Below are 18,110 nucleotides of genomic sequence, written 5' to 3'. Positions count from 1 at the left end.
GTCTTCAGAAAACAGTAAGACAATCAAATTTACCTCACTGGGTGATAGGCTCTATATATTGGCAAACTTCTTGAATCATCTCCACCAGCTACCTCTCTCTGATATTCCCAGAATAAGAGTAGAGTGGGCGGGGGGAGGAGAGCTGGATTATCTCTTTTTGTTCCAGGGCCCTAATTTCCAAAGGAAAGGGTAGCTTGCTTCCTATCTGGTCTCTAGAAGTTTAGAGTCACAGCCAGATTGAAAGTCTTCTCTGTTTGAGGAATCCTTCTTCTCCTAAATTCTTCCTGGAACCTACGTGAGATATTTCTGGGCATAAACATTGTTTGCTGACATCTAACTGGTTGAAACTGAGAAGCAGTAGTCAGAATCTCCTTTGAATCAAGGCACCTTAAAAAAAAATACACTTGTCTCTTTGAGCCCCAGCCTACCACCTTCAAAGACTAGACACACAGATGCCTTTCAAGACATAATATTTTTGCTATTAAAATATAAACTCAAATTACATCAGGTATAAATTGTGAGAAAAGGGTTTTTAAGTTTATTTGATTATAGTGTTTTGTACTTATCTTCATTTAAGAAACAAAATTTTACCAGAAGTTTTTATCAAATTTTCAAAATTATTAACTCTCATTACCTGATACAGCTATAAAAAATATTCACAAGTTGAAAAACTAAAAATCAGAATTCAACTACACATACCCCAAAACCAGTTTAGTAGATAGCCTTTCCAGAACTTTAAAAAGCAAAATAATTACCCACAGTAATTTTTGTTGTTCCAAATTTCATTCCTATAAGAAAACTGTAACTGTAATTTTTCTAGCAATTCTAAGATATACTTTGTAAGGAATTTCTAGCATTACAATAGACAAAAAGAAAACATCCTATTTATCGTATCAATTATCTATGCATGAGTTATTTACAGAAAAAAAAAAAAAGATTGCTGAAAGCTACTAGAAGATGGTTGCTCTAATATGAGAGTAAACCAAAGACGCAGAAACATAAGATCCAGGAATTTGATTCACTATTGGAGGGAGGCAAGAGAAATCCAAGGATGTCATCTCCATAGAAGGCCTAAGGGCAACCAGTCTACATTAGAGACAGAGGACAGAGGGCTCCAGAAGGGGTATCTTTGAAGAGAGAAAATGAAACATAGATTACTTGAGATCTTTGCCAATACAGAAAAGAATTTTAGAGTTATCTTGGGGAGTTTGGACATTAATTAATGGTACTTCAATAGAACCTTCAATTAATGGGAGAAGTGAGACAGTTATTAATGCCAGAGAAAACAAAAATTTAACAAATGGTCCAGTATTCACTTTGAAAAGCTCATCTTGCTGTGCCAGACAATCCAAATCTATCGTATCATAGATTCATCAATCTGAAGCCACTGCACTGAAAGACCCACCTTAAACCAGACCCCCAAGAAATCTCAAAAATGAATATCCTGCCTTAGCCCTTAAAAACATGACTAAGACTATGTCAGGGAAATGTGCTCTTCTTGCCAATAAGTAATAATCTCAGTTTTTCTTTATCAGCAGGTTATTCTGGTGCCACTTTGGGGAAGCCAGCACTCAACAATCTGCTTATCAAAAATATATATAATTATTTTGGAATAATGGGGAAAGGAGAAATAAGGGGTTAAAGATAATTTAAGAAAGCTAAATCCTCATAACTGAGAAAAAGTCAGCACACTTATTTCACTGTCAAGTGTCAAACACTACCAGAAATTCTTTTCTGGAGGTAACTATTTCACAGGCAGTGAAACTATTGCAAAGAGGCAATAACATACCTAAGATAAGAAAAAGAAGATGAAATAAAATATTTACATATAGGGGAATATTTATAGCTCCTCTGTTAACCTTCTCTTAGTGTCAAATTTCTTATATTTAACAAAACACGATTCCAGAATCACATTCAAAATGTTTTAAAGTAAGACTCAAAACCATTTTATATATTTAAAAAATATAATCCTTTAAAAATACCTTAAAAATTACTTACTACAAGACTATGAGAGGATTATAATTCTTTATTTTTCAAAAGAATAATGACCTGCTGTTTTAGAAACATGCTTGTCCTACTCAACTCAGAGAGTTTTCCATATTCCTAAACTTCACAAAAGAACTAAATGATTCAGCAATCTGACTATGTGTAGAACATCTATTACTGGAGCTATTTTTAGAGCAGCCTCCTGCAGAGGAATAAGGAAGAAGAAGGGTGAAGAGATAGAGGCTTTGGCACGCATCAAGGAGGACAAAGATGACTATAATAAAATCACGGCTACTCTCATTTTGTTATCTATTCTGTTATACAAAAAAGTCAGAGTTAAAATATGTATGGGTAATTATTTTAATTTTGAGAAGTAAAAACAGATTTATTAACAAAGCACTGAATAAGTTTGAAAAAAAACAAAGAAAAAAGTATTCTTTTCTATAAAAAGCTTTATAAAATTAATTCCAAAATAACTACTTGCTATAGCCATCACTTTGTAACACAGACACATATTATATGAGGAATAGTATGTGTAAACCGTCATATCAACAGCTCATCATACTTTTATTTGCCATGAAAAAAGTCCGTTATCTGCCTCTGTTATCCAAAGGCATTAATATGTGTACCTACTTTTTATATTTATTTACTACTCATTACATGACAATAGATATCAGTCAATCTAGCTGCAAGCTACTCTTTCAGGCTGATTTTCTTCTATACACTGTTGTAATTCCCCCCAAATAAAAAGGAACTAAAAACCAGATTAATAAACATGCACTGATGCTCTGACTAAGAGATTTCCAGTCTTTATAATCTAAGAGAGCTAGATACAACAGCTATGAGGGAAAATAGAAAACGTCTCAATTTCACAATCATAGGCCTTTCCACATCTGAATTTGTAGTTCAAATTTACATCACATGCATGATCTAACAAGACTCCTCATAAAAAGGGTCCCCAGCATTCTTGCCCCCACCACTCCTGGCAAAACTCACTGGAAAGACACAAACTCAATTCAGATTTTACGGCATTTGGACGACCCCAAATGATCAAGTTATGGGAAAAAATTACTGTGAGCAAGAGTAAGCATAAATTTTAGGCAACAATGTAGAATTACCAAAAACTTAAGAAAATATAATAACTTGATAAAGACTATGGAATATCTATGTTTAAAATTATTAGAGAAATAAAATGAATCAAAACATGAGAAAAAAAGATGCTATAAATAAAGCTATCTGGGCGTTTTTTTTTTTTAATCCATGCAGAACTTCTAGAAACAAAAAATTATGGTCATTATTAAAAACTCATGGATGGACTGAAAATCAGATTAGACAAAACTGAGGAGAAAGTTAGTGAACTGAAAGATAGCATTAAAGAAGTAAAAATCATGCAGAAATGTAGCAGAGAAAAATAAGAATGGTGGAAATTTTAAGAAACAAAACTAGAACAAGAAGGTCCATACCATGTCTAGCAGGTGTGTAAGAAGTAGAAAAAGAGAAAGTGGGAGAAGGCAATATTTGAAAATATAAAGGCTCAGAATGTTCCCATAATTAGTGAAAGAAATGAATCTGCAGATTCATAAAACACAAATATGAGGTACGCTAATAAAATTACCATATTTAATCAAATCTAAGATACCATCTCACAATTATTTTATGTAACACCTGGTGAAAATAAACTTATGATTAACCAATAATAAAATATCACTTTGAATTTTTATTTCATTATTACTGAAAGAGCTCTTTTAGATTGACTTAACCATACTTTTAACCAAATATCATTCTTATTCACACATAAAATCTTAGCAAATTAAATTCATTAAATTAATGATCTCCCCAAATATCTCCATGTATTATAAAGCTAGAGTTATTAGACAGTATAGTCTTGGCATAATGGTAGACAAATAGATGTAACAGAATAGAAGGTTCAGAAAAAGACTCATTTGCTTATAACTCAATTTTGAAAAAGAAACCAGTTTAATTCAAGGGGGAAAGCAAGGTCTTTTGAATAAAAGGCAATGGAGCAAATAGACATCCCTATTTGGGAAAAATGAATCATGACCTCTACATCTCACACCATACACAAAATTTAATTAAAGGTGGATGACAGACATAAAATGAAGGTAAAACTATAAGCCTTCTGGAAAAAAACAGAGGAGAACATATTTATGATATTGGGATAAGCAAAGACTTCCTAGACAAGACAAAAAAGGCACTAATGATAAAAGAAAACAAATTGATAAATTGTATGTCACTAAAATTTAAAGCTTTTACATATCAAAAACATTGTTAAGAAAGCAAAAAGGAAGCCATGCAGAAAATACATTCAATACATATATGAAACAAAGGACTGAATTAGAATAAAGATCCACCACACTCAAGGATAAAAAGATAACCCATTTTTTTTAAATGGGCAAAAGACTTGAACTGATACTTCACAAAGGGATATGCCAGGATGGCCAATAAGTAATTGGAGAGATGCTCAATATCATTAGTCACTAAGTAACTGCAAATTAAAACTACAATGAAAATCATAGTATCACTAAACTTATAAAGACTGTCAATGTCAAATGTTGGCAAGGATGTGGAGCAATTAGAATTCTCACTTATTGCTGGTGGGAGTGTAAAATGGTATAATCACTTTATAAAACTGTTTAGCAGTTTCTAATAAATTTAGACACCCAGCTACCTCATGGCTCAGTAATGATACACCTACATATTTATGTAAGAGAAATAAGAGTATATGTCCACCAAAGTAAATATATAAATAAAAGACCACAAGAATATTCATAGCCGCTTTATTTGTTAGAGCCAAAAATTGGAAATACCGGGGCTTCCCTGGTGGCGCAGTGGTTGAGAGTCCGCCTGCCGATGCAGGGGACAAGGGTTCGTGCCCTGGTCCGGGAAGATCCCACATGCCGCGGAGCGGCTGGGCCCGTGAGCCATGGCCGCTGGGCCTGCGCGTCAGGAGCCTGTGCTCCGCAACGGGAGAGGCCACAACAGTGAGAGGCCCGCGTACCGCAAAAAAAAAAAGGAGTGTGCATTCTTTATAAGAAAAAGGCTGAAAGTTAAAGAACACTTAATATGATTCACTGAGAAGAACTCAACAACACCACTGTTAATATTCCTGCCAAAAGTACATAACATGAATCTAATCATTAGGAAACAATTAGACAAGTCCAAACTGAGTAACATTCTACAAAATAATAAACTGATATTCTTCAAAAATGTCAATGTCAGGAAATACAAAGAAAGACTCAGGTACCATCTCAGATTAAAGACGACTAGGGAGGGCTTCCCTGGTGGCGCAGTGGTTGAGAGTCTGCCTGCCGATGCAGAGGACACGGCTTCGTGCCCCGGTCCGGGAAGATCCCACATGCCGCGGAGCGGCTGGGCCCGTGAGCCATGGCCGCTGAGCCTGCACGTCCGGAGCCTGTGCTCCGCAACGGGAGAGGCCACAACAATGAGAGGCCCGCGTACCGCAAAAAAAAAACAAAAACAACCCAAAATGCTAGAATGACTTATCATTACAAAAATCTTGCAATATAATTTTCAAAATTAAGATTAAAGAAGAATCCATATGATCAGTCTAAGGATTGTAGAAAAATTATTGAATAAAATCCAACAACCATTCATAATATAAACTCTAAGCAAACTAAAAATAGAGGATAATTTCTTCATACTGATAAATGGCATTTAGCAAACATAGACAATGATGCATTTCCTTTAAAATCAGGAATAAGGCAAGGATGACCACCTTTGTTTCTTTATTCAACTTTGTACTAGAGGTTAAATCAAACTTCAGTCTAGCTCAGTCAAATAAGTAGAAACAAAATATATAATGATTAAAGAAAAACTATCATTGTTCGAAAAAAATTATAATTGTCTAACCAGAAAATCTAAGGTAATCTACAGACACATTATTAGAATTGTTAAGTGTCTGAGCAAGGTTTCTGGATTTAAGGTCAATGAACCAAAATCAACTGTGGTTCCATATACTAATAACAGTAAAAAATCTATTTCTGACCAAAAAATTTACAATGACAACAAAAAAGTACAAGATATATGGAAGATATCTAACAAAAAACAAGTGATCTATGGAGAAAAGCATAAAAATCATCAAATGAGACATATGAATCGAGAAATGTGCTCTAGTCATACATACTATGCCATTCATATTAATATACCATGTTCACATTATGATATTGAGCCTGCAATGTCATAAAAACGTCAGCTGTCTTCAATTTAAAAGATAGTCCAATCAAACAGACCAGTAGGGTTATTCGTGAAACTTAACATGCTCTTTTTAGAGTGTATACAGAAAAAGAAAAGACCAAGATAATTTTTTTTAAAAGGAAGGAAGGCTGGGAAAGGAAGGAAAGGGAAAGGAAGATTGGGGACCTCATTCTACTAGCTCTTAGAACATAATAGAAAGGTATAGTTATCACGACAGTGTTATATTGGAACATGGATAGAGACCAAATAAACAGACCAGAGAGGCCAGGCACAGACCCATGCATGTGTGGATATTTAATTTGCTAAATTAAGATACTGCCAAGGTGAGCGGGAAGAACAAAAGGAATTCACTTTTCAATAAAACGTGCTGGGACAATTGGTAATCCATGAGAAAAAAAGAAAAAGAAATTGGATTTCAACTGCACATCACAAGCAAAAGTCAATTCCAGATAGATGAAACACCTCTATGTGAAGAATAACTTTAAAACTCTTGTTAGACAACACAGAAAAATACCTTTATGTCCTCAGCCCATAAGAAAGGATTTTTCAAACAAAAAGAAGAAACAATAAAGGAAACTATTGATGATTTTTATTTCTGTTTCTCAAAAGACAGCAGAAACAAAAGAAATACTACAGATCAATATGAAAAAGAAAAAAAATGTTATTACAGTGGGCAAAGGATAAGGCTATTTGCAGAAGAGGCAATCTCAATATCAAAAATGAAAAAAAGATGAAAGGCATTCAATCTCACTGGAAATTAAAATTAAAATCTCAATATAATATATACAATTTTATAGTTACAAGACTGGCAGAAATGAAAAGGTCTGACAACATCAAATGTCACTAAGGTTGTGAGGTTAAAGGAACCCTCGGGTAATGCTGATGGGAATGTAATTTGGTACAACCACTTTGAGAAAAACGTGGTGCTAGCTGATAAAATGAAATGATGTGCATAATCCTGGCACCTAGCAATGCTTCTCCCAAGTATCCACCACTGAGCATTATTTTTCAAATGCAGGTTGCAACCAATTTTTCATTCGTCAAGAAATCAATTCAGTAGATTGAGACTAACTTTTTTTGAGACCAACATTTTTTAATGAGATAGAATAGACTAGGATATACCAGAATGGATTGCAGTAAGGGTAGATATAGTCATGAAATGCTTGTTTCCATTATTTATAATGTATTCATATAAATATGTATTTAATTACTGGGTTTCAATGTACATTTTATTTATTACTATAGATTATGGCTAAAAAAAGTCTGAAAGCCACTGTCCTGGAGAAATTGTTATAATTATGCACAAAAAGACATGTACAAAAATGTTATTTCTTCTTAACGACAAAAAATTAGAAATAATATTAATGTCCATAAAGAGAAGAATAAATATTTAGTTACAATCACACAGTGGGATACTATATAACAATGGAAATTAGTGAACTGGAGCTACAGGTATCAACATAGATAAATCTCAAAGCATAATAAAAACAACTTACAGAAGATATGTACAGTTTGATGATATCATTTACAGAACACTTAAAAGCATGCAAAATAATTACTTCATTGTTTAGGGGTATATACATGGGATTGTTTAGGGATACATACAGGAAAAGGAAAAAGACATGCATAGGAATAAACACCAAATTCATAACTGTGGTTACCTCTGCAAAGGAGGGAGGGAATGTGTTGGAGAAGGGTTACATAGTAGGCCTCAACTATATTTAAAAGGATTTTATTTATTAAGTTCATTGGTGGACATACAAATGTTTGTAATATTATTTCCTATTCTTTGGGAATGTCTGAAATGTTTCATAGTTTTTTAAAAGGGAAAGATACCATATAAACTTAAAAGACATTTGGTTAGAAATTTATAAAGTTTCCAAGAAAAAGATCAGTGAATTTAATACAATAAACAATGACTTTTCTATATCGAAAATACCAGTGAAGAAGGTTTCTGATAAGATGGTAAAGTAGGTAATGCCTTTGTTTCATCTCCTTCCCAAGATTCAATGGGTGAAACAAACATAAAATACACAAAATGAGTGAAAGCATGGAAATGATATAAATAAGAGAGCTATTAATAGATCAACATTTTTGATGAATTTCAGGAAGGTGGAAAGCAGATAGGATCTTATTGGAGATAACTCTGAACAGAGAAAACTGCGGCTCAGAACTGGCAGGAGAGATGCTGCACTGCAAATGCAGCGATTCCTTCCAAAAGAATGCCATCTTCCACGCTCAGAGTCAGTACATACAAAAAACAGGCATGGACTATGGGTAACTGTAGCTAATCAAGTAGATGTGTTATTAAAGATCTGTCTACTCAACAGCCATTCCTGGAACACCAGCAAACCCACCCCACCCCCAGCCCACTCCCACCCCTGCCATGCACACACGCATTGGGTAAAGAGCAGCTGGCTGAAGAAAACCTCAGCTAAAGCCTCAGGATCTGTTCTCTAACAAACAGTATCAAGGAAGGATGGACAGCATGGGTATTTTATCTATGGAGATGGTTAATAACTGCTACAGTAGAACCAGAGGGGGAAAAGGAATGGCAATTTCAGCTGGCACAAAAGTTACTGAAGTCCTTCTTACCCACACCCACACACATACACAAAGTAGTTTTTCTTATTTTGGCATTACACAGTGAGGCTGCCTATTCCCTTCCACTCACGCTAAAGGGAGGTCTGCCAATGTGTGGGATTCAACAGCTTACACAAATCTAGTGATCATTCTAGGGAGAGATTTTATGGTTAAAAAGACCTATTCAGCTGCACAGGAGAGCCAGCCACTCCTTAACATAGTCCTTCATTTAAGGATTACCAGCTATTGAGGAAAATCAAAACCATAAGAGAAAAAAAAGCAAAAAGAATTAGTATAATAACTGACCCTGGAAAAAAGAAGAGACAGTTAAAAAAAAAAAAAGAATCCTCAGATTTAAAAGTCTCTTGGCTCTTTTAGGAAAAGGATGCTTCAAAAAAGAAATAGAGGGCTTCCCTAGAGGTGCAGTGGTTGAGAGTCCGCCTGCCGATGCAGGAGACATGGGTTCGTGCCCCGGTCCAGGAGGATCCCACATGCCGCAGAGCGGCTGGGCCCGTGAGCCATGGCTGCTGAGCCTGCGCATCCGGAACCTGTGCTCCGCAATGGGAGAGGCCACAACAGTGAGACGCCCGCGTATCACACACAAAAAAAAGAAATAGAGCTGGATAAGTTTCTGATCTTTTCTTACACATATATTAACAATATCCAATCAATTAATATGCATGATACTTATTATCATGATAATTATACCATATGTATAATACTTAATAAATCTTTTTCACTTTTAGAAATTAAGACAATTTCCTTTTCCATAAGATGTTTACTGCTGCCTAATCTATGAACAGTAATGATCAGACATAATACTCAATAGAAAATTCAGTAAACAAATTCCTAGATGTGTATTATACATTTTCCAAATGAAAGACAAAACATAGACAGGAATATGCTAAGGCCAATAGATTTCTGTACTCCACTCTACCAAAGCTTTTTGGATTCTTACCATACCCAATGTCCCTAGGACAGATTAAGTCCAGTCTGAACAGTTATAGAGACAGCAATGTAACGGATTAATATGGGTGTCTTTTAAAATAAACAAGCCATTTCCAATATTTAAATCCAATCTGGGGAAAGAGCTGGCAGAATTTAGAGGTTCTGGGATAAATCCATGTCTTAGAGAAGGTTCTGAAATTATCCCAACCTCCTAGAAGATATGAGCATTACTTGGCTCAGACTTTCTGGGAAAATTTCAAAATGAAACCAATCTGTAAAATGAGGCCTAGAGATAAGGCATCATCTGTCTCCCAGCTTTTTCCAGTGTACCACTTACAGTACATTTAACTATTTACTAAGGAACTCAATGTCTTGAAAAAGTTAAGAATCAGATTTTACCTTTAAAAGTGCTTAAATGATACCCAAAGAAAACGTAATGTAGTTTTTCTATTGCATGTAAACAAAGAAAACTTGTTAAAAGAACAAATGTTTTTATAAATCCTCAGATGTCTTCTTGGCCTGTATCATGTCATACAGCTGAAAGTCGTATTTCTAGAGCTCTTCATATATGCACAAGTTCAAAATACCTGAGCATCAAGCTGTTATTTAGTTGCTAAACTTGAATAAAACTATAAATCTAATGAAGTTCATCCTCAGAGTTCCAGAGTAGCCTTTCTATAGTTTTGTCCCCACAATGCCAACTCTTCCTCCTGCTCACATGCCAGCTTTCTACCATATTTATATCCTTCTTCAGAGCCAGCAAGCCAAAAAGGACTCTAGAGATGATCTAGCCCTATGTCCTCATTTTAAAGTAATCTGAGGCTTACAGAGTTAAAGTGATTTACCTAATGTCACACAGATAATGAGAGCTGAAGCAGACCTGCACTTAGCCTGTCATATCCTATGTAACAATGCTCTTTCCACCATACCAAGCTGCCTTTGAAAAACTGCAAAGAATATGATATTTATGCATGTCTTCAAAGCCCTCAACCACTCCTCTCTGTGCCTTTTCCCTCTCAGTGCAACAAGTTATCAACTTTCAGTCAACAATAACCTTCTTTCGTATTAATTCTATTCCTATAACAACACAGGAAAGGATTCAGTATTCATTTACCACTAGTTGATTCATTTACTGATAACATTTGTGCTCCTGATTTTACATTTATCTTTTAGAATGGAAAACACCACAACACTTCCCAAATCAAAATATTATAAAGCTTAACAATTATATCTGCAATTTAAATTCAGAAAAAAACTAAATTACTTTAGATTCTTACTTTGCAGAAAGCAATGCTATAACATTTATTTCATTCCCTTAAAAGAAAAGCCAGAAATCACATATTGATTCCATTTTAATACTCACCACAAAAGTGATTTGATTGTGTCGCAGGTTAAGCTCAGTTAGTGAATCCAGCCCATTAAGATTATCAACATGACTTAAAAGGTTCCTGGCAAGATTTAAAACTCTCAAATCACACAAATGATTGACATTTTCAATTTTGGTAATCTGTTAAAAAATGAGGAAGGGATGATTAGCAGGCATAAATCTCAGGTGTGCATGTTATAAAAATAAAAGACATAGTCATTGAATTCAGTGACAAGTTTATATGAAGACATTTCAAAATCTATTTCCAGTTTCCTCTGTTGTAGATATTACGAAGTTACTTAACTTGTGAAGATTAACTAACAGAACATATTTTATAATTTGACCATGGTAAGTATATTTTATCAAATAATCAGTAAGTCCATTGTTTGGGCATCTCTAAGTGCCCAACACTGTGTCAGGTCCCATGAAGGTGAAGAGAAATACACTGTGAAATAGAAACTGTGAGCCCAAGGCATAAGCTCACAATGTTTTGATCAAACAAGACTACCTTTTGAGAGAAAAGGCAAGGAACAGGAATGATACCCAGTTCCCCTTGTTAATTCTCCATTTATACTGCAGGATCCTGAGAGCAATCAAGAGTCTGAATGGAAAAGATTCAAGGAACTACGATCCCCAGTAGAGGGTGAGGATGGATATTCCTTATTAGTGAAACTGCTTAAGAGAGGAGACAGATAATGTTTAGGCAGGGTACAATATGGTGGACTTGAATTATGGAATATACACATGCACATAAGCACTGAACTGCAGCAGAGGAATTTGAGCTGCACAAGTAAGGATAAGTTAAAGGGTATAGCCCATGAAATGATGAGAGCTCAACATGATTTTCAGCCCCACTACTGTAATACAACAAGCGTAGCACAACGGGATGAGTTTCTACATGACCCAGAAATAGGGCTTCTTGCAGAGGGCTTCAACCTTTTAATGTAATGTACTTAAGCAACAATGAGTTATATACAACACTTTTCTTCTGAACATTAAAACAAATTTCACAATCACTGAAGATTAATTTTCTCATCTGTGTTGCCATCACAGTATTATTTGAAATTTTCTATTTAACACTTCAAAGCAGATATTGGCTAAAATGGCCTTTTTTTAAGATTTATAATCCAGTTTTCTATGATATTGTTTGGACCTTCTCTTATATTCGAGAAATACCGTCTAGATTCCACCTACATTCAAGAGGAGAAACCTAAGTATATTTATCGCAAATTCAATAATATATAAAGATAATATATGATCATGCTTTAAAATTTGTCCTGAGATTTTTGGTGTAACTAATGTAAAATGAAAATAAAATCTGTAAAAGAAGAAACAAGGTTATCAGTATTTGCAGATTACAGAACTGTACAGTAAGACACAGACAAAAACATTTCAAAACTAAATAGGTGACAGAATTTAAAATGTATAGAATCAGCAAAAAGTAACACAGACACTGTAGAAAATAATAACAGCATAAGCTTGAGAAATTCTACTAAAATACTAAAAATATAGAGATAGGTATATGGAAAAGCAATATGTAAATATATACATAAAGCTTTTCTGAACTCAAGAAAGATAAATATACAGAATGAAGGGGTACATAACCTGTATATGGTGTATTCTCCCTTCTGCTAATAATCCTGGGACATTTCTTTTAGAAAACTACCTTTCTCCAATTCTATTTGCTCCTGGTGGGACATATAATTAGAATGCCTACATTTTAGTTTGGTCACTCTGAAAAGAAACGTTGTTAACTCTTATACATAGGTATCAATCTGTAATTTTAAAAAAGTCACTGGGGATATTGTTCAGCTTCTTGGTTTGCAATCAGACAGGTCAGAATTGTGTGCAGCATCTCTGATGGAACAGTCTGTTACTTGTTGCAGCCAGGGACAAAGTCACAGGCATAGAGCAAATGACAGAAATTTCAGAAAAAAGGTGGTGTAGGGTGAGAGCAGCGTTCTTGATCAGTTAATAAATTTCACAGCCAGAAGAAGAGATGATAGGAATGTTCAAAAGCCTAATCTTGGGTCACACTGATAAGAGAGAGTCTCAAGGTAGACAGCAGAGCTTTTTAGTATGTCTAGGAAAGCTGGATACTCCAGTCTTATGTATGTGTATACTAGTAACCCAGACTGCTCTATCTGGATAAAGACAACCTTCCTACTCAGCAATAGGAAAGACATCTGCTTCCAGGCAAGCAACCACAGAAAGAGTCAGCTCTCCCTGAAGGAAAAGATGTCACTGAAAGAAAAGATTCTTTTTGAAGCACATTTGTGTCCATGTTAAAGCAAGCGTTTACCAAGAGAACATTTTCTGGTAGACAAAAAAAAATCTAGGTCATAAACTGAGAGTCAACCTCTCATATTCCTCTGTATTCTTTACTACTCACATACAATCAATTGCTAAATCTTAATGTTTTTAATTTTTAAATATTTATCAAATCTGCCCCCTTGTTATATCCCTATCGCTACAACTTTAAGTTGCCATCACTTCTTACCAAGGTTATTGAATTAGTCTCTCAGCTGTTCTCTGTCTCCAGTTTCACCTCCCCTCAACTCCTTACATTCTCCAAACTGTTTCTTGAACACTATCACTATTCCTATCAATGTTTTCACATCCATAAACCAATTATATTTCATTTCACAATGTACATCACGTATCATTTTTATTTCCAATGGAAGTAAATTCAAAACACAAAAAATAGTCACTTAATTTTCTTTTAGTTTTTTAACTACCTGATGCTATTTTTTTAGAGTTGCATGTTGTTTCAACTTGAATAGTGTATCTCCTGACTTTTTAGTCACCAAGACTGTCTTTGCTTTGAAATACTCCAAATTTTTGTTTATTGGATTTAAATATTTGAAACAAGACTCAGATTTTCATTTAACACATAACACATAACACAGGTCAGCTAACAAGGTAACAAGGTGACTTGGTCTAATATTTAGACCAAGTGATACATTATCCATTTACCAGTTGCTCTTATAGATCTTGGGTAATGCCCAGGAATTCTTAAAGGTATATTATAATATAAAAATGACATAAATCTTATTTCTCATATATACATTTTAAAATAAACTTAAGAAAAATATTGGTACCATAAAATGTTTCACTTATACTGATGAATGGCATTTAAAATAGTGGGTTACAGAAAGATAAAATAGTAATTCCTTACTGTGGCATATAAAGCCTTCCACAGTCTGGCCTTAAACCTACCTCTCTTGCCTCATCTCTCGCCATCCCTCAACATGTGCTAAATTCTCCAGCAGTAAAACATACTTATCATGTTGTTTTTAGTCTCAGTGCCTTTATATATGATGCTCTCTTACTGACAAGACTCTAATTCTTCTTCCTTTTCCACCACCATCTAACTAACTGGGTAACTTTCCCTCTACTAGAGTGATACTAACCAGCCTGCAGAGCTGGACAATTCCCAGACATCAACACTCCTCCCTCTGAGTGCACACACAGGCAGACATATAGATGGGGCTGGGATGAGATTAGAACCCAGCAGATGTGGCCTATCTAATACATCTATCAAGGTTTTATTAATTATATTAGCTTTTCAACAAAACAAGTAGGACTAACAGCTATTAGAAGGCCTAAAGAGATCACACTGAGGTTTACACCTGACCAACTGCAAGTGGGAGATTTGTTCTCAACAGGCAGGGACTCCCAGATCACCCCAACATGTACACTTACCACCTCAGGAGAGATTTTACCTGCTGCATGAGTATGTAGCTCATGTAGCTATTTATAAGTAAGTACTTATATTGCAAAGACTAAAATTTAAATGTAAGAGCAAAGGGTTAAAAAACAGCCAAGATGCTCTGCAAGAGAAGAATAAGGAGAGGGAACATAACAAACCAGACAGAGAAATTAAGACAGACAAATACATGGGTAGACAAACTAATCAAAATGGAATAATGATCCCAGGTTATATAGTAATCACGGAATTAGAAATCAAAACCATAAGGGGACACCACTTTATACCAATTCAACTGGCAAAAATTAAGAAGTCTGAAAATTCCAAATGTTGAAAAGAATGTGAAGCAACAGGATCTATTATGTGTTACTGGTGGGAGTATAAACTGGTACAATCACTTTGGAAGACAATTTGGCATTAACTTTTAAAGTTACACATTTAAATAACCGGTGACCCATCAGTTTCACTCCTAGATATATACCCTAGAGTACATATGATGTATGGAAGAAACATGTACAAGAATGTTCTTAGAAGTACTATCCTAACAGGAAACAAAACCCAAACAAACAAAAAGGAATCGACCCAAATGTCTATCAATAATAAAACAGAGAAAAAGGTTTCTGTGTAATCAAACCATGGAACATAATAAAGATAAACTACAGCTATGTAGTCAGAATAGATGAAACTCAGTAACATAATGTATCCAAAAAGCAAACACTGATAACAATATATAGTTTGACACCTTTTTTTTAAATTAAAAGACAATACTACTAAACAATATATTATTTAGACACTTATATATGTGATCAAACCAACTAAAAACACCAATAAAAGAATGATAAATATGAAATCCAGAATAGTGTTGTCTTGGAATAAAGAAGGAACACTTAAGTAGAAGAAAATCATTAGTAATATTCTAGTTCTTGGGTTGGGGTCGGCTGTAAGTTAATAAAAGACTAAATAAGAATCAAAATTGTCATAACTATAAGAATTCTAAATGTTTTATAAGTTTTATCTGTCACTTACCACTGAGGAATTACCAAACCTTACATAAATGAGCTTAATACCTTAATACCAAAGCTAATTTCACTGAATCAGTAAAGTAACTTCGGAAAAATTCAACACAAGTATAATTCTTAAAACTTTCATACGAAATTTCCTAGAGCTTTTTCAAATAAGAAAGAAATGAAAGGGCTTTAACAATACCTGATTTCCATGAAGGTCCAAGACATCTAAGCTTTTCAGATTCTCCAGATTTGAGATTTTCTTGATTCTGAAAATCAGAGTAAGCAGAGTAGAAATACAGATGTACCACATCTATTGTAAATCAAAAACTCTAAGGCATAACTCATTTTCATTTATTCTTTCTAGATAGATAGGCAGGCAGATAGACAGACATAGAAATATATAAAGAAATTATATAAAATTATATATTAAAACCTTTTTTTCATTGATTTAATTATAATGTTAAAGATGCAGTCCCATTGGGGAAATGTCCCAAAGTCAGCTTGAAAGTCCTATCTTTAGGAAAGAACAATTCTACTTCTAGGAACTTTAGCACAAGGCACTTATTCAAGGCAATTCCTTTCACCTTAGAATACAGCCTAAATTCCTTACCTCAGTCCTCAAGGCCCTAAACTCTCTGACTACTGACTCTTCCTCCAGCTTATCTCCTACCAAGACTCCAGCGCACCCAGTCACTCTGCTCCAGCCACAGGAGCTTTCTTGCCATCTCTAACTTGACAAATTCATTTCTGCCTGGGTTGTTTACCCTTGCTGTTCCTTCTTCCTTAATGTCCTTCCCCCAGAACTTCACATGGTTGGTTCACTCCTTCACGTTATTCAAGTCTTGGCTCAAATATCTTCTCGAAGCAGCCTTTCCAGATGACCCTATCAAAAAGAGCTCTTGAGGAGACCTTCAAGATGGCGGAGGAGTAAGACGCAGAGATCACCTTCCTCCCCACAGATACACCAGAAATACATCTACACGTGGAACAACTCCTACAGAACACCTAATGAATGCTGGCAGAAGACCTCAGACCTACCAAAAGGCAAGAAACTCCCCAGGTACCTGGGTAGGGCAAAAGAAAAAAGAATAAAGAGAGACAAAAGAATAGGGTCGGGACCTGCACCAGTGGGAGGGAGCTGTGAAGGAGGAAAGGATTCCACACACTAGAAGCCCCTTCGCGGGCGGAGACCGCGCGTGGCGGAGGGGAAAAGCTTCGGAGCCGCAGAGGAGAGCACAGCAACAGGGGTGCGGAGGGCAAAGCGGAGAGATTCCCGCACAGAGGATCAGGGCCGACCAGCACTCACCAGCCGGAGAGTCTTGTCTGCTCACCCGCCGGGGCGGGGTTAGTGCGCCACGGCTAGCCGGGAGGGAGTCCAGGGAAAAGTCTGGACCTGCCAAAGAGGCAAGAGACTTTTTCTTCCCTCTTTGTTTCCTGGTGCGCGAGGAGAGGGGATTAAGAGCGCTCCTTAAAGGAGCTCCAGAGACGGTCGCGAGCCGCAGCTAAAAGCGCGGACCCCAGAGACAGGCATGAGACGCTAAGGCTGCTGCTGCCACCTCCACCAAGAAGCCTGTGTGCGAGCAAAGGTCACTATCCACATCCTCCTTCCGGGGAACCTGTGCAGCCCGCCACTGCCAGGGTCCCGGGATCCAGGGACAACTCCCCCGGGAGAACGCACGGCGCGCCTCAAGCTGGTGCAACGTCACGCCGTCCTCTGCCGCCGCAGGCTCGCCCCGCCCTCCGTGCCCCTCCCTCCCCCTGGCCTGAGTGAGCCAGAGTCCCCGAATCAGCGGCTCCTTTAACCCCGTCCTGTCTGAGCGGAGAACAGACGCCCTCTGGCGACCTACACGCAGAGGCGGGTCCAAATCCAAACCTGAGCCCCTGGGAGCTGTGAAAACAAAGAAGAGAAAAAGAAATGTCTCCCAGCAGCTTCAGAAGCAGAGGATTAAAGCTCCACACAACTTCATGTACCCTGCATCTGTGGAATACGTGAATAGACAACCAATCATCCCAAATTAAGGAGGTGAACTTCGCAAGCAAGATTTATGATTTCTTTCCCCTTTTCCTCTTTTTGTGAGTGTGTATGCTTCTGTGTGAGATTATGTCTGTATAGCTTTGCTTCCACCATTTGTCCTAGGGTTCCATCTGTTTTTTTTTTTAATTTTTTCTTCTTTTTTTCCTTAATAATTACGTTTTTATTTTAACAACTTTATTTTATTTTATTTTATTTTATCTTCTTTCTTTTTTTCCTTCCTTCCCTCCTTCCTTCCTTCCT

The 18,110-nt window shown here is 36.1% G+C and overlaps 1 protein-coding gene across 2 annotated transcripts in view; it reads right to left on the bottom strand.

Moving 5' to 3' along the window:
* The window catches only part of LRRC49 (leucine rich repeat containing 49), a 128,688-nt gene that overhangs the window by 94,244 nt on the left and 16,334 nt on the right, over window positions 1-18,110 (bottom strand). For both annotated transcript variants that reach the window (XM_029239428.1, XM_029239429.1), the window contains 2 exons: window positions 16,035-16,101; window positions 11,117-11,260 (listed from right to left, as the gene is read on the bottom strand). In XM_029239428.1, coding sequence (XP_029095261.1) covers window positions 11,117-11,260; window positions 16,035-16,101 — 211 coding nt within the window. The remainder of the gene's footprint in view (window positions 1-11,116; window positions 11,261-16,034; window positions 16,102-18,110) is intronic.

The sequence above is a fragment of the Monodon monoceros genome, unplaced genomic scaffold (genome assembly GCF_005190385.1).
Source record: "Monodon monoceros isolate NGI ecotype Baffin Bay Population unplaced genomic scaffold, NGI_Narwhal_1 Super_Scaffold_21, whole genome shotgun sequence".
Taxonomy (NCBI): Eukaryota; Metazoa; Chordata; class Mammalia; order Artiodactyla; family Monodontidae; genus Monodon; species Monodon monoceros.
This window is presented reverse-complemented; position numbering and strand designations above follow the sequence as displayed.